The sequence below is a fragment of the Oncorhynchus masou genome, chromosome 12, assembly GCF_036934945.1.
Source record: "Oncorhynchus masou masou isolate Uvic2021 chromosome 12, UVic_Omas_1.1, whole genome shotgun sequence".
Lineage (NCBI taxonomy): Eukaryota > Metazoa > Chordata > Actinopteri > Salmoniformes > Salmonidae > Oncorhynchus > Oncorhynchus masou.
The window spans coordinates 85,101,232-85,123,456 of NC_088223.1; the positions used below are offsets into that span (position 1 = coordinate 85,101,232).

A 22,225-nucleotide genomic window follows, 5' to 3' on the forward strand; every position below is an offset into this window, starting at 1 on the left:
AAAACCTCTTCAGGTTCACACCAACCTAGCCTCGACACAAACACACGGTGCAGCATTATCAGTGAAGTTTATTATCAGTGCTTCTCATAACACAGGACGTGTGGTGGTCAGGACCAACCCTCGGTGACCCAGAGAGACTTCAGTAACTAGTCCTCCTCGATGATATGAGCCCAGATGAGCACATCTGTTTTCATACATATCTTAATTAGACATTCATTATGCAACACAGCAGGGGAGATGCAGCCTCAGTGTGAAAATACAGGTGGCCAGCTTTGCTTAAGACAAAAAGGGGAACTTTTTTGCAGAATGTGTGAACCTTTGAACCCGCTCTTGTCTCCGAAGGGCGGACGACTTCACAGTATATCCTCTTATCGTTACATATTCTTTAGTCAGTTCCTTGCTTCTCCAAGCTTCTCAAACCTGAACACAAGCACTCACCAGGACCATTAGAAGCATTGCTGATTGTAAATCAATCCAGAACACGGACAGAACACGGACATCCACTTCCAATCAGAGAAGAGACTTTTCACCTTTAGTGAATGTCCCTATTGCTGTGAGAGGTTAACTTGTTATTTTATTTATTGCATGTGTCCATATCTTATTGTTATCTTATAATCTTCATGTAATATTAAATATTAGGACAAAATTAATTGCCTTGCAACATGAAAATGTCAAATAGCTTAATTTTCTTCCCAAAGATGAAGATGAAGATGACAGGGTGGTGAATGTTGGTTAGCTAGCTGTCACATTATTCTTAATCCTTCAATGCCATCCAACCAAATATGACAATCACTCCAGGCACCTCCATAGATATTGCAACATTAATCTTGAGACATGATGATGTCTCTCGTTTTGCATGAAAAATAGACACAAATAAAACCATATTAGCCGCAAAGCCCTCGTGATCTATTAGAGTGGTTTGTTAAAGAGCTGCGGTGTGTGTTTGAGGCAGGGATGCTGGTAGCTGTACTCACTAAACACGCATCTGTAGTATCTGTGTGCTATGTTAAAGGGTTTCCCCTGGTGTGGTATCGCCCTCCATATCATCAAGTCTCGATGACAAAGATCCCATGCAGTGTTAATTTTGTGAACAATAACTATGACAAAAAATATTACTCAACAACCTATTTTTCCTGACGACAACGCGAATGATGATAATGAAACGAGTTGCCGTGGAAAAAACTAAACACAGCAAAAAAAAGAAACATCCTCTCACTGTCAACTGCGTTTATTTTCAGCAAACATAACATGTGTAGATATTTGTATGAACATAACAAGATTCAACAACTGAGACATAAACTGAATAAGTTCCACAGACATGAGACTAACAGAAATGGAATAATGTGTCCCTGAAGAAATGGGGGGTCAAAATCAAAAGTAACAGTTACTATCTGGTGTGGCCACCAGCTGCATTTAGTACTACAGTGCATCTCCTCCTAATGGACTGCACCAGATTTGCCAGTTCTTGCTGCAAGTTCCCAGTCATTTCTGGGGGGAATGGCCCTAGTTCTCACCCTCCGCTCCAACAGGTCCCAGACGTGGGAATTGCGATGCTGGCTCTTCGCTGGCCATGGCAGAACACTGATATTCATGTCTTGCAGGAAATCACAAACACAAACACAATGAGCAGCATGGCTGGTGGCATTGTCATGCTGGAGGGTCATGTCAGGATGAGCCTGCAGGAAGGGTACCACATGAGCACAGCGTTGAGATTGCCTGCAATGACAACAAGCTCAGTCCGATGATGCTTTGATACACCGCCCCAGACCATGAGTCCAGAGTACAGGCCTCGGTGTGACGCTCATTCCTTCGATGATAAACCCGAATCCGACCATCAACCCTGGTGAGACAAAACCGCGACTCGTCAGTGAAGAGCACTTTTTGCCCTGTCTGGTCCAGCAATGGTGGGTTTGTGCCCATAGGCGACGTTGTTGCCGGGGGTTGTCTGGTGAGGACCTGCCTACAACAGGCCTACAAGCCCCCAGTCCAGCCTCTCTCAGCCTATTGCAGACAGTCTGAGCACTGACGGAAGGATTGTGCGTTCCTGGTGTAACTCGGGCAGTTGTTGTTGCCATCCTGTACCTGTCTTGCAGGTGTGATGTTCGGATGTGCCAATCCTATGCAGGTGTTGTTACACGTGGTCTGCCACTGCGAGGACAATCAGCTGTCCGTCCTGTCTACCTGTAGTGCTGTCATAGGTGTCTCACAGTACGGACATTGCAATTTATTGCCCTGGTTACATCTGCAGTCCTCATGCCTCCTTGCAGCATGCCTAAGGCACGTTCACGCAAATGAGCAGGGACCCTGGGCATCTTTCTTTTGGTGTTTTTCACAGAGTCAGTAGAAAGGCCTCTTTAGTGTCCTAACTTTTCATAACTGTGACCTTAATTGCCTACCGTCTATAAGCTGTTAGTGTCTTAATGACCGTTCCACAGGTGCATGTTCATTAACTGTTTATGGTTCATTGAACATTTACAATAAAGTCTGAAGTTATTTGCATTTTTACAAATTATCTTTGAAAGACAGGGTCCTGAATTTATAACTGTAAAAAATCAGTTTTCATTTTTAGTTGACGAAAAGAGTCATGGACATTCAATTTGACATGAAGCTGCTTTTCATCTGTATTGTCCAATCATATGCATGCATGCCTTTGCAGAATACGGAATGCGATTCTCTCATTGGTTATGATTGGGAGAAAAGAGCTGTAGGCCTATACATAAATTGTTTAACCTGTATCCAAGGCTTTGTAGCCTATATAGTAAATCTTGGCTGGCATTGGTTACAATCTTCCACAATAGCAATGTGCCAGTTGTATACAGGGATGTAAGTCGCTCTGGATAAGAGCGTCTGCTAAATGACTTAAATGTAATGTAAATGTAATAGGCCTAGTTGGACACGGCTGTCTGAATATGCACATGATGGAAGTTAGAGGTAAATATTAATTATTTAATGGGGGAAAAATGCATGGACTAAAATTGTCCGGAGTTTTAGTCAATTGATAATAACTGAAACTAATGATGGATAAAATGACTAAAGTGTGACTAAGGCTCAAATATATTTTAAGAATAAAACTAAATATAAAATAGCTGCCAAAATGAACACTGATTCCTTTGCCCCAGATGGCTGGTGGTAAGGCTGAACTTGAAAGAAGAGATACACTACATGACCAAAAGTATGTGGACACCTGCTTGTTGAACATTTCATTCTAAAATCTCGGGCATTAATATGGAGTTGGTCCCCCCTTTGCTGCTTTAACAGCCTCCACTCTCCTGGGAAGGCTTTCTACTAGATGTTGGAACATTGCTGCGGGGACTTGCTTCCATTCAGCCACAAGAACACTACTGAGGTACCATGTAGAACCATGAAAAACAACCCCAGACCATTATTCCTCCTCCGCCAAACTTTACAGTTGTCACTATGCATTGAGGCAGGTAGCGTTCTCCCGGCATCCGCCACATCCAGATATGTCCGTCGGACTGCGTGATTCATCACTCCAGAGAATGCATTTCCACGCTTGGTATTGTGCATTGTGATGTTAGGCTTGTATGCGGCTGCTTGGCCATGGAAACCCATTTCATGAAGCTCCCGACAAACAGTTCTTGTGATGACATTGCTTCCTGAAGCAGTTTGGAACTCGGTAGTGAGTGTTGCAACTGAGGACAAACGATTTTTACGCTCTTCAGCCCTCTACGGTCCTGTTCGGTGAACTTGTGTGGCCTAGCACTTCACTTCACGTTGTTGCTCCTAGACATTTCCACTTTACAAGAACAGCACTTACAGTTGACCGGGGTAGCTCTAGCAGAGCAGAAATTTTATGAATTGACTTGTTGGAAAGGTGGCATCCTATGACGGTGCCACGTTGAAAGTCACTGACCTCTAGTAACAACATTATACTGCCAATGTTTGTCTATGGAAATTGCATGGCTGTGTGTTCAACTTGTCAACAACGGGTGTGGCTGAAACAGCCGAATTCACTAATTTGAAGGGGTGTCCACATAATGTTGTATATATTGTGATATATTGTGTATGTTGTGGATCAAGGGACCACAACAGTTGGTTGCTACGCCGTCCATTATGGGGAAACTGTACGTCATAATGTGTTAAGTGTTTGCAATTTAACAGCATTTCATAATCCTTTAGTTTTGTGTAATCCAGTACTCGAATACTCTGCCTTGATTTCTAATCACTATACTTAATGATTTTTAATGTTTCCTCGGATTCCTTTAATTTGTTGGAGTAGTATTATGGGAAATATACTGTATCTGTTAGATATGTTCCATTACCAGAGAAAGCACTTAGGCATAACCCAGCTCACAGACGTTTTTGCCTGCGTAAAGTATGTGTAAGGGTTTTCTTGAGGTGAAGGAGAGGCGGACCAAAACGCAGCGTGGTTATATTGATTCATGTTTAATAAAAAAAAGATAAACACGAACACTACAAAACAATAAACGTGGAAAACCAAAAACAGCCTTATCTGGTGCAAACACAGGGACAGGAACAATCACCCACAAACACACAGTGAAACCCAGGCTACCTAAGTATGATTCTCAGTCAGAGACAACTAATGACACCTGCCTCTGATTGAGAACCATACTAGGCCGAAACATAAAAATACCCAAATCATAGAAAAACAAACATAGACTGCCCACCCCAACTCACGCCCTGACCATACTAAATAACGACAAAACAAAGGAAATAAAGGTCAGAACGTGACAGTATGTAATTTATTTAAGACCCATAAGGATCAAATAGGAAGCTCTCTTCAAAATAGATGTGTGCAGCATGCTAAACTAGTTCAAACATCCCCACTGTGTATCATACATATTGTATTTTGTTCAACCAGTCTGAGATTGCTCCATTCCAATAATCTCTGTGAATATATTTTTGTACAGAAAGTTTCTTTGAATTTTTGGTCAGTTTTTTTCTCACGTCTCTGAGTCTAGGGAGGTCAATAAAATAATTATATATATATATTAAATATATATATATATATATATATATATACTCTGAACCACTCTTACAACTCTATTTTGTTAGTCTCCGACATATCCTACATTTTTTATTGCCTCCACTGCACCAACTCCCCAAGTCCTAAAATCAAAACCCTCTAAGAATGGCATACTGTTATCTTTTGTTGCTATACCCTTTCTATACCCTCGTCTGACCCTCTTGGCCATCTGGTCTATTGACAGGCATCACCACTGTGCTGACCATGACTACGCTGAGTACCATAGCCAGGAAGTCGCTGCCTAAGGTGTCCTACGTGACGGCCATGGACCTCTTTGTGTCCGTATGCTTCATCTTCGTCTTTGCCGCGCTGATAGAATACGGAACACTGCACTACTTTGTAAGCAACAGGAAGCCAAGCACAAAAAAGGACAAGAAGAAGAAAAACCCGGTGAGTCATTTATCCAAAACAAAGTGGGCACACAATGACTCTTCTCAAGTAGTGAAGATAAAATGGTCAGAATAGCTGAGATAAATGTCAGACACATTTTGAGCTTAATGTGTTTGCAAAGAATGTTGACTTTACCTGTGAGAATGTGTTTATATTAGGAATAGGCCAGGTCAAGGGGTGGGGATTACAACACTCTCCAAACACAGAGTTATTTCTGTCTCTGAAAGCCTCGCCAATCACTGTATTACTGTGTCACTGTAATGCAAAGCCTACTACTACTAGGTTCTCTGAAGGGAGCAGTCATTGTGAGGCCACCTCGTGCCATGCAGTCTACGAGAGACATAGAACCTGTCCTTAATCCATTCCACAGCTGTGCAGTACTATTTTAAAACCTGGTCTAATGACCAGAAGGTGTCGGGGCTTTAAATTCCCACAACATCATGGCGGCTATAGTAAAATCACCAGAGTTAGCGAGCGAGGTACTCAACAGGCTGTGGAGTTCTCCAGTTTCAGCTTCTCTGTCAGTAAGATTTGCTTTTGGATATAAATCTGTGCTGGGTGAATGAGTTTTGACGATCTGAGGTGTAATGCCAGTTTGCTTTCTCTAAGGGGTTGTTCTAAATGAGTTTCTTCACATGGTCTGCCAAGTTGTGATGCAGAAGCCTTTGACTCAGATCCTTTTGATCTTTATGAATAAAAAAGGAAATCGAGGAAATAACATATTTTAAATTCTCATAGGTTTTGGGTGTAAGGGTCTAACCATTTTCATTTCTCATGGGTTTTTGTGGTGTAAGGGTCTAACCATTTTCATTTCTCATTGGTTTTTGTGGTGTAAGGGTCTAACCGTTTTCATTTCTCATGGCTTTTGGGTGTAAGGGTCTAACCATTTTCATTTCTCATGGCTTTTGGGTGTAAGGGTCTAACCATTTTCATTTCTCATAGGTTTTGGGTGTAAGGGTCTAACCATTTTCATTTCTCATAGGTTTTGGGTGTAAGGGTCTAACCATTTTCATTTCTCATAGGTTTTGGGTGTAAGGGTCTAACCATTTTCATTTCTCATGGCTTTTGGGTGTAAGGGTCTAACCATTTTCATTTCTCATGGCTTTTGGGTGTAAGGATCTAACCATTTTCATTTCTCATGGCCTTTGGGTGTAAGGGTCTAACCATACTAATTTCTCATTGGATTTGGGTGTAATGATCTATCCGTTTTATTTTCTCATAGGTTTTGGGTCTAAGTGTCTAACCTGTTTTCATGTCTCATAGATTTTGGTTGTTAGGGTCTGACCGTTTTCATTTCTTATAGGTATTGTCTGTAAGGCTCTAACCCTTTTTATTTCTCATGGCTTTTAGGTATAAGGGTCTATCCATTTTAATTTCTCATAGGTTTTTGGTCTATGGGTCTGACCATTTTAATGTATTATAGGTTTAAGTGTCTAACATTTTTTAATTCTCATGGGTTTTGGGTATAAGGGTCTAACCGTTTTAATTTCTCATAGGTTTTGGGTGTTAGGGACTATCCGTTTTTTTTCTCATAGGTTTTGGGTATAAGGGTCTAACCATTTTCATTTCTCATTGTGACGTTCGTCTGAAGAAGTAGACCAAGGTGCAGCCTGGTAAGTGTTCATGATCTTTAATACTCAGAACACCAAACAAAAACAACAAAAGGAATAATGAAGGTCACGTTCTGCCGGCTTCACAGAGCTAACAAAAAACAAGATCCCACAACATAGGTGGGAAAACATGCTACCTAAGTATGATTCCCAATCAGAGACAACGATAGACAGCTGCGTCTGATTGGGAACCACACTCGGCCAAAACCAAAGTAATACAACACATAGAATACCCACCCCACCTCACACCCTGACCTCACCAAATAGAGAAATAAAACAGCTCTCTAAGGTCATGGCGTGACAGTACCCCCCCCCCCCAAAGGTGCGGATTCCCGGCCGCAAACCTGAACCTATAGGGGAGAGTCCGGGTGGGCATCTACCCTTGGCGGCTGCTCCGGTTCAGGACATAGCCCCCGCTCCGCCTCTGGCTCCCCCCACTTTGGTGGCACCTCTGGTGCGGGGACCATTGTCGCCGGCCCCGGACTGGGGACCCTTGCCGCAGGCCCCGGACTAGGGACCCTCGCCGCAGGCCTCGGACTGGGGACCCTCGCCGCAGGCCCCGGACTGGGGACCCTCGCTGCAGGCCCCGGACTGGGGACCCTCGCCGCAGGCCCCGGACTGGGGACCCTCGCCGCAGGCCCCGGAATGGGGACCCTCGCCGCAGGCCCCGGACTGGGGACCCTCACTGCAGGCCCCGGACTGGGGACCGTCACCGGAGGCGCCAGGCTGGGGACTGTCGCCGGAGGTTCCGGACTGGAGACCCATGGAGCAGGCACAGGATGAACCGGGCTGTGGGGGAGCACTGTAGATCTGGTGCCTATCCTTGGCACCACTCTTCCAGGCTGAATGCCCACTTTAGCCCGGCAAGTGCGGAGCGCAGGCACAGGACACACTGAGCTGTCACAGCACACCGGAGACACAGTGCGCAGAGCTGGCGCAGGATACCCTGGGCCGAAACGGCGCACCGGAGACCAAGAGCGCTGAGCTGGCACACTCTGCCCTGACTGGATGCCCACTCTAGTGTGGCACTTGCTGAGAGCTGGCTCCGAGCGCACCGGGCTGTGCACGCGCCCTGGCGACACCATGCGCATTACTGCATAACACGGTGCCTGCCCGGTCACTCGCTCCCCGCGGTAAGCACGGGGAGTTAGCTCAGGTCTATAAGCTGACTCCGCCAATCTCCCCGTGTGTCAGTCATGCCAACTCATGCCAGCTCCTCCTTAGGACGGCGATATTCTCCAGCCTGTGCCCACGGTCCCTTGCCTTCCAGTATCTCCTCCCATGTCCACTCCTCCAGAAAACGCTGCTTGGTCCTTTTGTGGTGGGATCTTCTGCGACGTTCGTCTGAAGAAGTAGACCAAGGTGCAGCGTGGTAAGTGTTCATGATCTTTAATACTCAGAACACCAAACAAAAACAAGAAAAGGAAAAATGAAGGTCACGTTCTGCCGGCTTCACAGAGCTAACAAAAAACAAGATCCCACAACATAGGTGGGAAAACAGGCAACCTACGTATGATTCCCAATCAGAGACAACGATAGACAGCTGCGTCTGATTGGGAACCACACTCGGCCAAAACCAAAGTAATACAAAACATAGAATACCCACCCCACCTCACACCCTGACCTCACCAAATAGAGAAATACAACAGCTCTCTAAGGTCAGAGCGTGACACTCATAGGTTTTGTGAGTTGTAAGGGTCTAACCAGATTCATTTCTCGTAGGTTTTATGTATAATGGTCCTTCCATTTTAATTTCTCATAGGTTTTTGTGATGTAAGGATCTAACCAGTTTCATTTATTGTAGGTTTTGGGTGTAATGGTATATCCATTTTCATTTCTCATAGGTTTTTTATAGTGTAAGGGTCTAACCATTTTCATTTCTCATAGGTTTTGAGTGGAAGGGTCTAACTATTTTCATTTCTCATAGGTTTTGAGTGGAAGGGTCTAACTATTTTCATTTCTCATAGGTTTTGAGTGGAAGGGTCTAACTATTTTCATTTCTCATAGGTTTTGAGTGGAAGGGTCTAACTATTTTCATTTCTCATAGGTTTTGAGTGGAAGGGCCTAACCATTTTAATTTATTATGGCTTTTGGCTGTAAGGGCCTAACCATTTTAATTTATTATGGCTTTTGGGTGTAAGGGCCTAACCATTTTAATTTATTATGGCTTTTGGGTGTAAGGGCCTAACCATTTTAATTTATTATGGCTTTTGGGTGTAAGGGCCTAACCATTTTAATTTATTATGGCTTTTGGGTGTAAGGGCCTAACCATTTTAATTTATTATGGCTTTTGGGTGTAAGGGCCTAACCATTTTAATTTATTATGGCTTTTGGCTGTAAGGGCCTAACCATTTTCATTTATTATGGCTTTTGGGTATAAGGTTCTAACCATTTTCATTTATTATGGCTTTTGGGTGTAAGGGCCTAACCATTTTAATTTATTATGGCTTTTGGGTGTAAGGGCCTAACCATTTTCATTTACTATGGCTTTTGGGTGTAAGGGCCTAACCATTTTCATTTATTATGGCTTTTGGGTGTAAGGGCCTAACCATTTTAATTTATTATGGCTTTTGGGTGTAAGGGCCTAACCATTTTCATTTATTATGGCTTTTGGGTGTAAGGGCCTAACCATTTTCATTTATTATGGCTTTTGGGTGTAAGGGCCTAACCATTTTCATTTATTATGGCTTTTGGGTGTAAGGGCCTAACCATTTTCATTTATTATGGCTTTTGGGTGTAAGGGCCTAACCAGTTTCATTTATTATGGCTTTTACATTTACATTTAAGTCATTGGTGTAAGGGCCGAACCAGTTTAATTTATTATGGCTTTTGGGTGTAAGGGCCTAACCATTTTCATTTATTATGGCTTTTGGGTGTAAGGGCCTAACCATTTTCATTTATTATGGCTTTTGGGTGTAAGGGCCGAACCAGTTTCATTTATTATGGCTTTTGGGTGTAAGGGCCTAACCATTTTCATTTATTATGGCTTTTGGGTGTAAGGGCCGAACCAGTTTCATTTATTATGGCTTTTGGGTGTAAGGGCCGAACCATTTTAATTTATTATGGCTTTTGGGTGTAAGGGCCGAACCAGTTTCATTTATTATGGCTTTTGGGTGTAAGGGCCGAACCAGTTTAATTTATTATGGCTTTTGGGTGTAAGGAAGGGCCGAACCAGTTTCATTTATTATGGCTTTTGGGTGTAAGGGCCGAACCAGTTTCATTTATTATGGCTTTTGGGTGTAAGGAAGGGCCGAACCAGTTTCATTTATTATGGCTTTTGGGTGTAAGGGCCGAACCAGTTTAATTTATTATGGCTTTTGGGTGTAAGGAAGGGCCTAACCAGTTTAATTTATTATGGCTTTTGGGTGTAAGGGCCTAACCATTTTAATTTATTATGGCTTTTGGGTGTAAGGGGCCTAACCATTTTAATTTATTATGGCTTTTGGGTGTAAGGGCCTAACCATTTTAATTTATTATGGCTTTTGGGTGTAAGGGCCTAACCATTTTCATTTATTATGGCTTTTGGGTTTATTAGGAAGGGCCTAACCATTTTCATTTATTATGGCTTTTGGGTGTAAGGGCCTAACCATTTTCATTTATTATGGCTTTTGGGTGTAAGGGCCTAACCATTTTCATTTATTATGGCTTTTGGGTGTAAGGGCCTAACCATTTTCATTTATTATGGCTTTTGGGTGTAAGGGCCTAACCATTTTCATTTATTATGGCTTTTGGGTGTAAGGGCCTAACCATTTTCATTTATTATGGTTTTTTGGGTGTAAGGGCCTAACCATTTTCATTTATTATGGCTTTTGGGTGTAATGGCCTAACCATTTTCATTTATTATGGTTTTACCATTTTCATTTATTATGGCTTTTACATTTACATTTAAGTCATTGGTGTAAGAACAGTTTAATTTATTATGGCTTTTGGGTGTAAGGGCCTAACCATTTTCATTTATTATGGCTTTTGGGTGTAAGGGCCTAACCATTTTCATTTATTATGGCTTTTTGTTTAACCAGTTTCATTTATTATGGCTTTTGGGTGTAAGGGCCTAACCATTTTCATTTATTATGGTTTTGGGTGTAAGGGCCGAACCAGTTTCATTTATTATGGCTTTTGTGTTAAGGGTCGAACCATTTTAATTTATTATGGCTTTTGGGTCTCGAACCAGTTTCATTTATTATGGCTTTTGGGTGTAAGGGTCTAACCATTTTAATTTATTATGGCTTTTGGGTGTAAGGGCCGAACCAGTTTCATTTATTATGGCTTTTGGGTGTAAGGGCCGAACCATTTTAATTTATTATGGCTTTTATGTTGTAAGGGTCAAACCAGTTTAATTTATTATGGCTTTTGGGTGTATGAACCAGTTTCATTTATTATGTTTTGGGTTAAGGGTCTAACCAGTTTCATTTATTATGGTTTTGGGTGTAAGGGTCTAACCAGTTTCATTTATTATGGCTTTTGGGTGTAAGGGCCTAACCATTTTCATTTATTATGGCTTTTGGGTGTAAGGGCCTAACCATTTTCATTTATTATGGCTTTTGGGTGTAAGGGCCTAACCATTTTCATTTATTATGGCTTTTGGGTGTAAGGGCCTAACCATTTTCATTTATTATGGCTTTTGGGTGTAAGGGCCTAACCATTTTCATTTATTATGGCTTTTGGGTGTAAGGGCCTAACCATTTTCATTTATTATGGCTTTTGGGTATAAGGTTCTAACCATTTTCATTTATTATGGCTTTTGGGTGTAAGGGCCTAACCATTTTAATTTATTATGGCTTTTGGGTGTAAGGGCCTAACCATTTTCATTTATTTTATGGCTTTTGGGTGTAAGGGCCTAACCATTTTCATTTATTATGGCTTTTGGGTGTAAGGGCCTAACCATTTTAATTTATTATGGCTTTTGGGTGTAAGGGCCTAACCATTTTCATTTATTATGGCTTTTGGGTGTAAGGGCCTAACCATTTTCATTTATTATGGCTTTTGGGTGTAAGGGCCTAACCATTTTCATTTATTATGGCTTTTGGGTGTAAGGGCCTAACCAGTTTCATTTATTATGGCTTACATTTTTTGGGTGTAAGGGCCTAACCAGTTTCATTTATTATGGCTTTTGGGTGTAAGGGCCTAACCATTTTCATTTATTATGGCTTTTGGGTGGAGGAAGGGCCTAACCAGTTTCATTTATTATGGCTTTTGGGTGTAAGGGCCTAACCAGTTTCATTTATTATGGCTTTTGGGTGTAAGGGCCTAACCAGTTTCATTTATTATGGCTTTTGGGTGTAAGGGCCGAACCAGTTTCATTTATTATGGCTTTTGGGTGTAAGGGCCGAACCAGTTTCATTTATTATGGCTTTTGGGTGTAAGGGCCGAACCAGTTTCATTTATTATGGCTTTTGGGTGTAAGGGCCGAACCAGTTTCATTTATTATGGCTTTTGGGTGTAAGGGCCGAACCAGTTTTAATTTATTATGGCTTTTGGGTGTAAGGGCCTAACCAGTTTCATTTATTATGGCTTTTGGGTGTAAGGAAGGGCCGAACCAGTTTAATTTATTATGGCTTTTGGGTGTAAGGGCCTAACCATTTTCATTTATTATGGCTTTTGGGTGTAAGGGCCTAACCATTTTTATTTATTATGGCTTTTGGGTGTAAGGGCCGAACCAGTTTCATTTATTATGGCTTTTGGGTGTAAGGGCCGAACCAGTTTAATTTATTATGGCTTTTGGGTGTAAGGGCCTAACCATTTTCATTTATTATGGCTTTTGGGTGTAAGGAAGGGCCGAACCAGTTTAATTTATTATGGCTTTTGGGTGTAAGGGCCTAACCATTTTCATTTATTATGGCTTTTGGGTGTAAGGGCCTAACCATTTTTATTTATTATGGCTTTTGGGTGTAAGGGCCGAACCAGTTTCATTTATTATGGCTTTTGGGTGTAAGGGCCGAACCATTTTCATTTCTCGTAGGTTTTGGGTGTAATGGTATATCCATTTTCATTTCTCATAGGTTTTTTATAGTGTAAGGGTCTAACCATTTTCATTTCTCATAGGTTTTGGGTGTAATGGTCTATCTGTTTTAATTTCTCATAGAACAAAAACAGAAGGCTCTAACCATTTTCATTTATCATAGGTTTTGAGTGGAAGGGTCTAACCATTTTTGTTTCTCATAGGTTTTGGATCTTTGGGTCTACCCATTTTCATTTCTCATAGGTTTTGGGTGTAAAGGCCTAACCATTTTCATTTCTTGTGGATTTTGTGTTAAGGGTCTAACGATTTTCATTTCTCACAGGTTTTGGGGGTAATTGTCTAACCATTTTTATTTCTCGTAGGTTTTGAGTGTTATGGTTTATCCATTTTAAGTTATCATAGGTTTTATGTTGTAAGGGTCAAACCATTTTCATTTCTCATGGGTTTTTGTGGTGTAATGGTCTAACCATTTTCATTTCTCATAGGTTTTGGGTGTAAGGGTCAAACCATTTTCATTTCTCATGGGTTTTTGTTCTAAGGGTCTAACCATTTTCATTTCTCATAGGTTTTGGGTGTAAGGGTCTAACCATTTTCATTTCTCATGGGGTTTTGTTCTAAAGGTCTAATCATTTTCATTTCTCATAGGTTTTGGTTCCAAGGGTCTGACCGTTTTAATGTGTTATGGGTTTTGGGTTTAATAAGGGTCTAACAATTTTCATAGGTTTTGGGTGTAAGGGTCTAACCATTTTAATTTCTCATGGGTTTTGGATGTAAGGGTCTGACCATTTTCATTTCTCAAGTGTTTTTTGTAAGGGTCTACCCGTTTTCATTTTTGATGGGTTTTAGGTTTAAGGATTTAACCATTTTCTGAAAATTAAAAAATGAATACGTAAATAATGATGTCCTATTTCAATGTTATGAAATGTTATGATGGTACAGTAATTGTTCCAATAATTGTATGTAGACAACGACAGTGTATTTATAATCAATCTGTTAAATGTAAGCATACTGGAACTGATGAGTTATTCCATTAGGACTAAAAATCCTTTTTGAAGATACAGTAGTTTGAGAGTTTAATGTACTACAAATCCATGTTCAATGTGTTTTTCAGATAAAAATGCCTTTAACTGAGCTTAAAAATGCCATTGTCTTGTCTTGGTGTAACGGGTCAGCTCTGAGCCCAACTAGGATCAATATCATCCCTAAATCATGGATGTCAAGTATGTTTCATGGATATAGCACATCTCTAAATGTAAAATTGACTGGGGATCAACCTGGTCCACAATTTGATGTATCCAGTCCTGCATCTTCCTCCTGTATGTGTGTCTCGACAGTATGTTGTTCCCTTCCTACTTCTACGGTGTTATTTACTTTAGACATTCTCTCTGTTTGTCTTTTTACATTTGTTCTTTTTTGTGTTGTTCTCTTTTAATTCTACATATTCTTTGTTTCCTGTTGGGACAAAAGCTCCTGCGGCTATTTTCCTCAAAGGTATATTGCCTGTGTCTGAGTGTCATCTATTGACTGCATGTGTCTGCTGCATGTGTCTCTGTCCCCAGCTAGTGTACCTCACTGCTACATGTCTGTTTTAGAGACCATTTCTTTACCTTTACCTCAGAATGCCACCACACAAAGGCTCACTGTGCAGAGGCAGCCAGACATACTTGTGTAATGACAACATTCTGCTCTCTCACCACCACACAAACGCTCACTGTGCAGAGGCAGCCAGACATACTTGTGTAATGACAACATTCTGCTCTCTCACCACCAGACAAACGCTCACTGTGCAGAGGCAGCCAGACATACTTGTGTAATGACAACATTCTGCTCTCTCACCACCACACAAACGCTCACTGTGCAGAGGCAGCCAGACATACTTGTGTAATGACAACATTCTGCTCTCTCACCACCAGACAAACGCTCACTGTGCAGAGGCAGCCAGACATACTTGTGTAATGACAACATTCTGCTCTCTCACCACCAGACAAACGCTCACTGTGCAGAGGCAGCCAGACATACTTGTGTAATGACAACATTCTGCTCTCTCACCACCACACAAACGCTCACTGTGCAGAGGCAGCCAGACATACTTGTGTAATGACAACATTCTGCTCTCTCACCACCACACAAACGCTCACTGTGCAGAGGCAGCCAGACATACTTGTGTAATGACAACATTCTGCTCTCTCACCACCACACACACACGCTCACTGTGCAGAGGCAGCCAGACATACTTGTGTAATGACAACATTCTGCTCTCTCACCACCACACAAACGCTCACTGTGCAGAGGCAGCCAGACATACTTGTGTAATGACAACATTCTGCTCTCTCACCACCACACACACGCTCACTGTGCAGAGGCAGCCAGACATACTTGTGTAATGACAACATTCTGCTCTCTCACCACCACACACACGCTCACTGTGCAGAGGCAGCCAGACATACTTGTGTAATGACAACATTCTGCTCTCTCACCAGCACACAAACGCTCACTGTGCAGAGGCAGCCAGACATACTTGTGTAATGACAACATTCTGCTCTCTCACCACCACACAAACGCTCACTGTGCAGAGGCAGCCAGACATACTTGTGTAATGACAACATTCTGCTCTCTCACCACCACACAAACGCTCACTGTGCAGAGGCAGCCAGACATACTTGTGTAATGACAACATTCTGCTCTCTCACCACCACACAAACGCTCACTGTGCAGAGGCAGCCAGACATACTTGTGTAATGACAACATTCTGCTCTCTCACCACCACACAAACGCTCACTGTGCAGAGGCAGCCAGACATACTTGTGTAATGACAACATTCTGCTCTCTCACCACCACACAAACGCTCACTGTGCAGAGGCAGCCAGACATACTTGTGTAATGACAACATTCTGCTCTCTCACCACCACACAAACGCTCACTGTGCAGAGGCAGCCAGACATACTTGTGTAATGACAACATTCTGCTCTCTCACCACCACACAAACGCTCACTGTGCAGAGGCAGCCAGACATACTTGTGTAATGACAACATTCTGCTCTCTCACCACCACACAAACGCTCACTGTGCAGAGGCAGCCAGACATACTTGTGTAATGACAACATTCTGCTCTCTCTCTCACCACCACACAAACGCTCACTGTGCAGAGGCAGCCAGACATACTTGTGTAATGACAACATTCTGCTCTCTCACCACCACACAAACGCTCACTGTGCAGAGGCAGCCAGACATACTTGTGTAATGACAACATTCTGCTCTCTCACCAGCACACAAACGCTCACTGTGCAGAGGCAGCCAGACATACTTGTGTAATGACAACATTCTGCTCTCTCACCAGCACACAAACGCTCACTGTGCAGAGGCAGCCAGACATACTTGTGTAATGACAACATTCTGCACACACACGTCCACAGCTAGTAAAAAGATGGTACAAAATGGTTTCATTCTGACTTATTTTATTTTTTACACTGTGCAATTTTAACAGTAAAGCAGTGGCAGCTCTATTTCCCCTGTCAAGCTAAGCTTCCCGTGTGTTTGTGGGGCTTTTAACCTGATGCTTCCTATAGAATCAGCAGAGCCTTAACAGACTGAAATAGACAACCCCTACACTGTGTTAAGCCTAATTAGTAGTGATCATTTTAATGGCTCCACATGCAGCAGAGTAGATTTAGCCTCAGTAATCTCTAAAACACTCACAGTGCACAGGGTGCTACTGAAGAGCTACAGGTAACTGCCAAAATAATGGAAACACTTAATGAGGCATACAAAGTATATTGAAAGCAGGTGCTTCCACACAGGTGTGGTTTCTGAGTTAATTAAGCAATTAGCATCCCATCATGTTTAGGGTCATGTATAAAATGCGGGGCAATGCTGCTACTATGGCCATGCCCCCATAGGATGACAATGCCCCATCCACAGGGCACGAGAGGTCACTGAATGGTTTGATGAGCATGAAAACGATGTAAAGCATATGCCATGACCGTCTCAGTCACCAGATCTCAACCCATTTGGAACTCATGGGAGATTCAGGAGCGGCGCCTGAGACAGCGTTTTCCACCACCATCAACAAAACACCAAATAATGGAATTTTTCGTGGAAGAATGTTGTGAATCCCTCCAATAGAGTTCCAGACACTTGTAAAATCTATGCCAAGGTCAATTGAAGCTGTTCCTGCTTGTGGTGGCCCAGTGCCCTCTTAAGACGCTTTATGTTGGTGTTTCCTTTATTTTGGCAGTTACCTGTATATTTAACACTCAAGTAAAGAAGATGGTGTGCTTTAAAAAACAGAATCACCCTGAATCTATTATATGGAAGTGTAACATTTCTTAATGGGGTAATTTGACTGAATTTAAATACCATTAGTCAGAGGATACTGTCAGTATGGTAAACATTTGAACCAGCCGTTTAAAGTGAGGCCATTTTTATAGCTATTTTAAATAATGGACAAAAAATGAACTACAGCTGACACTAAGCTTTGATTATAGTGGTAGTTATCCAGAGTAGGAGACTAAGGCCTATATTCAACCTGTAAAGCTGAACTTCCACGGTGCGGATTGAATAAAGCCCTTAGTGTTTCCGTCAATTATTCATTTTGAGAGGTTGTCTACTTCATCCGGTTAAAGCTGGTTATGCCACTTTTGTTTGCAAACCCAGGCCACACTGCAGGATCTGGGTTTGCTCTTCTGCTTGAGCTAGCTTCCACTACACGCTTTCTTCTCCCGTGCAACCCCCCCTTTGAGAACCGATTCACATGACCCGATGCTGCTTCCTGGTGCAAATCTAGGTTGATGATAAAAGGTTAAAACAATGTAATAATTCCACACGGAAGCGTTGGAAAATTAACAAATTCATTGGACCAGCGCCATTACTGATTCTACAGAATTAACGAGTGAAAGTGACTGGAAGCAAATGTTAGCAGTACAAAAAGTTTCCCATTTTAGCTAACTATTCACCAAACACAGCATAACTGTTTTACTGTCATTATATTCTTTAAAAAAGTATCAAAAATGATCTGCAGCCACTTTATTACTTGATTTCTCGACCATTGGTGACATTTTCAATCCTATTCCTGTAGAATCAGCCACAGAGCTGGTCCATTGAATGTGTTTATTTTCAAACGCTGCACATGGAATTATTAGGTTGTATTAACCTGTATATTTTCGACCTAGCTGCAAATCCCCTGGTCAATCAATCAGAGTATAATGTGGAACCAACCAATCGTTACATGTGGTTATGCATCGTTTTCAAAGGAACGACAAGCATCCTTGTATTCTAGTGCTGGGCAAATTTGAGCTGCAGAGAAGGAGCTACAGTCAAATCAGTGTTTTGATATTTTATAATGACACATGCCTTTAAACAATTTAACCCCAAAGCTTATGGCGTTTGATGGTGCTTGACACACATATGGTTCATTTTATGAGGACATTAGGAAAGCAGTATGATTACCTATACATAGCACTGGCATGACATCCATTAGCTACAATAAAGAACTCCAAGAGGCTAAAGGATATGGGATAGGGCCTAGAGGTTAGGGGTTGGTGCCTATGGGTTAGGGGTTAGAGGCTAGGGGTTAGGGAGTAGGGGTTAGGGGTTGGTGCCTATGGGTTAGAGGCTAGGGGTTAGAGGCTATGGGATAGGGCCTAGAGGTCAGGGGTTGGTGCCTATGGGTTAGGGGCTAGGGTTTAGAGGCTATGGGATAGGGCCTAGAGGTCAGGGGTTAGAGGCTAGGGGTTAGGGAGTAGGGGTTAGAGGCTATGGGATAGGGCCTAGAGGTCAGGGGCTAGGGGTTAGGGAGTAGGGGTTAGAGGCTATGGGATAGGGCCTAGAGGTCAGGGGCTAGGGGTTAGAGGCTAGGGGTTAGGGAGTAGGGGTTAGAGGATATGGGATAGGGCCTAGAGGTTAGGGGTTGGTGCCTATGGGTTAGGGGCTAGGGGTTAGAGGCTAGGGGTTAGGGAGTAGGGGTTAGAGGATATGGGATAGGGCCTAGAGGTTAGGGGTTCATTGGTTCATTTTATGAGGACATTAGGAAAGCAGTATGATTACCTATACATAGCACTGGCATGACATCCATTAGCTACAATAAAGAACTCCAAGAGGCTAAAGGATATGGGATAGGGCCTAGAGGTTAGGGGTTGGTGCCTATGGGTTAGGGGCTAGGGGTTAGAGGCTAGGGGTTAGGGAGTAGGGGTTAGGGGTTGGTGCCTATGGGTTAGAGGCTAGGGGTTAGAGGCTATGGGATAGGGCCTAGAGGTCAGGGGTTGGTGCCTATGGGTTAGGGGCTAGGGTTTAGAGGCTATGGGATAGGGCCTAGAGGTCAGGGGTTAGAGGCTAGGGGTTAGGGAGTAGGGGTTAGAGGCTATGGGATAGGGCCTAGAGGTCAGGGGCTAGGGGTTAGAGGCTAGGGGTTAGGGAGTAGGGGTTAGAGGATATGGGATAGGGCCTAGAGGTTAGGGGTTGGTGCCTATGGGTTAGGGGCTAAGGGTTAGAGGCTAGGGGTTAGGGAGTAGGGGTTAGAGGATATGGGATAGGGCCTAGAGGTTAGGGGTTGGTGCCTATGGGTTAGAGGCTAGGGAGTAGGGGTTAGAGCCTATGGGATAGGGCCTAGAGGTTAGGGGTTGGTGCCTATGGGTTAGGGGCTAGGGGTTAGGGAGTAGGGGTTAGAGGCTATGGGATAGGGCCTAGAGGTTAGGGGTTGGTGCCTATGGGTTAGGGACTAGGGGTTAGAGGCTAGGGGTTAGGGGTTGGTGCCTATGGGTTAGGGGCTAGGGATTAGAGGCTAGGGGTTAGGGAGTAGGGGTTAGAGGATATGGGATAGGGCCTAGAGGTCAGGGGTTGGTCCCGATGGGTTAGGGGCTAGGGGTTTGAGGATAGGGGTTAGGGAGTAGGGGTTAGGGAATATGGGATAGGGCCTAGAGGTCAGGGGTTGGTGCCTATGGTTAGGGGCTAGGGGTTAGAGGCTAGGGGTTAGGGAGTAGGGGTTAGAGGCTATGGGATAGGGCCTAGAGGTTAGGGGTTGGTGCCTATGGGTTAGGGGCTAGGGGTTAGAGGCTAGGGGTTAGGGAGTAGGGGTTAGAGGCTATGGGATAGGGCCAAAATGTTAGGGGCTTGGGGTTAGAGGCTAGGGACTAGAGATTAGAGGCTAGGGGTTAGAGGCTAGGGCTAGAGGTTAGGGACTAGAGGTTAGGGGTAAGAGGTTAAAGGCTTTGGGCTCTGTTCAATTAGTAGCGATTCCATTCAGTTTATTTGAAGTGGAACAATACAATACTGTATGTAACTGCGTCATTATATTTCTAAATGAATCATGCACAAAATATTATGCTGGGTCAGCAGAAACTCAGTCTTATAGTTCATCACGAGAGAAGACATATGTGCAAAGGTGGCTTGCCATTTTGAGATAAAAGCCCATGAAAATGCTAATTGTGCCTCCTTTGACTGATGGAGCAAAGGACTATTTTAGGAATTGTCAGAAATGAAAGGCTGTGCTCTCAAGTGGTGAGCAGGCTTTAAAGGAGGTTGATTTAACCCATTTAGGGATAGGAAATGGAGGAACAGTGAGTCCCTGCTCAACAGTCTTTCTTATCGTACAGCTTACATCATTATCCATTTAGAATAAATTCAAATGTTCCCCCTCTGAAATCCATGCAATCGCATCCACATACAGAACAATAATTATGTCATTTGATTGAATCATTATGCAAAAAGGGACTGTGTTTAGGTTTGGGACTAATGATAACCATGATACTCCTCGTGTTTTCCCATGACGTGCAAAACAGAGCTTAAAATAGGTTGCCCAGCACTAGCATCATATTTCGACTAAATAAAGCCCAATACACAATGTTTCCTACAGAAGCCAGATACTTTGTACTTTTGGCTTCACCCATAGGTGTAAGTTGCATTGTGTGTTCCTAAGGGAATAGTCCATTGTCAGCTTTAAGCCACTCTAATCAAATACAGGTACCACTGATGGCTTATTTGTGTGTTACTGAAATGAAACTTAAAAATATTCAATTTCCAAGTGAAGTTAAAAATTATATTTTGTGTACTAAGATAGAGACTACATTAGGTCCCCCATGTTTAACCTCTAAGACTCCAGTTGCTAACTGTGCTCTCTCTGTTAAAAGCAGACCCCTACGGTGGACATACGCCCTCGCTCAGCCACCGCCATCCAGATGAACAACGCCACCCACATGCAGGAGCGGGATGAGGAGTATGGCTACGAGTGCCTGGACGGCAAGGACTGCACCAGCTTCTTCTGCTGTTTCGAGGACTGCCGCTCCGGGGCCTGGCGGCACGGGCGGTTGCACATCCGTGTCGCCAAGATAGACTCGTACGCTCGCATCGGTTTCCCCACCGCTTTCGGTCTCTTTAACCTGGTTTACTGGATCTCCTATCTCTATCTCTAGATCCAGCGTGTAGCCAGACGTAGAATATACGTTCTGCTCCAACAAGACCATTTTTAAGAAGGGGACCCACTGAAATGTTTTCCTTTTATTTTTGTTTCTCTTTTATTTCGTTATTTGATCATTCATATATTTTAAAGCAAAAGTTGTAGCAAACTCAATAGGCATGCAGGGATCTGGAGTCTGATAGTGGAACTACGACTGTGCTTTGTGTAAGCAAGAACCTAAGCTCACCATAGTGATTCTGCATGACTACGTTTCCCAGATTCCCCTTGGTCAGGTATTGGTTTATGTAGAAGTTATTCAATATCAGGGCCGCTTCAATGTTTTATTTGTATCTGCCCTTAGTCAGCATATTAGATCACAGTTTTTTTGTATTAACAAGTTACGCATGCGCTACAGAAGACAAATGTCAGATATGACATCAGCTTATTTTCACATGTTTTTATTTATCGCTATATTCATCCATCCAAAATACAAAAAGCACTTTAATAGTTATATAGGTTGAACAGTAAGTATGATTTTACATTTTACTTTAATATGTTTCTTTTAGCTAACTGTTAAACATGACTTTAGCAGTGTTAAACATGACTTTAGCAGTGTTAAACATGACTTTAGCAGTGTTAAACGTGACTTTAGCAGTGACTTTAGCAGTGTTAAACATGACTTTAGCAGTGTAGAACGTGACTTTAGCAGTGTTGAACGTGATTTTAGCAGTGTTAAACATGACTTTAGCAGTGTTGAACGTGACTTTAGCAGTGTTAAACATGACTTTAGCAGTGTTGAACGTGACTTTAGCAGTGTTAAACATTACTTTAGCAGTGTTAAACATGACTTTAGCAGTGTTAAACATGACTTTA

The 22,225-nt window shown here is 42.7% G+C and overlaps 1 protein-coding gene across 3 annotated transcripts in view; it reads left to right on the forward strand.

Annotated features, from left to right (window-relative positions):
- The window catches only part of LOC135550970 (gamma-aminobutyric acid receptor subunit gamma-2), a 75,544-nt gene extending 53,541 nt beyond the window's left edge, over window positions 1-22,003 (forward strand). The window contains exons 8-10 of one of the 3 annotated variants that reach the window (XM_064982285.1): window positions 5,193-5,398; window positions 14,435-14,458; window positions 21,087-22,003. In XM_064982285.1, coding sequence (XP_064838357.1) covers window positions 5,193-5,398; window positions 14,435-14,458; window positions 21,087-21,368 — 512 coding nt within the window. In that variant the 3' untranslated portion in view covers window positions 21,369-22,003. The remainder of the gene's footprint in view (window positions 1-5,192; window positions 5,399-14,434; window positions 14,459-21,086) is intronic. The other 2 variants (XM_064982286.1, XM_064982287.1) reach the window with 2 other exon arrangements.
- Window positions 22,004-22,225: the final 222 nt, after the last annotated feature.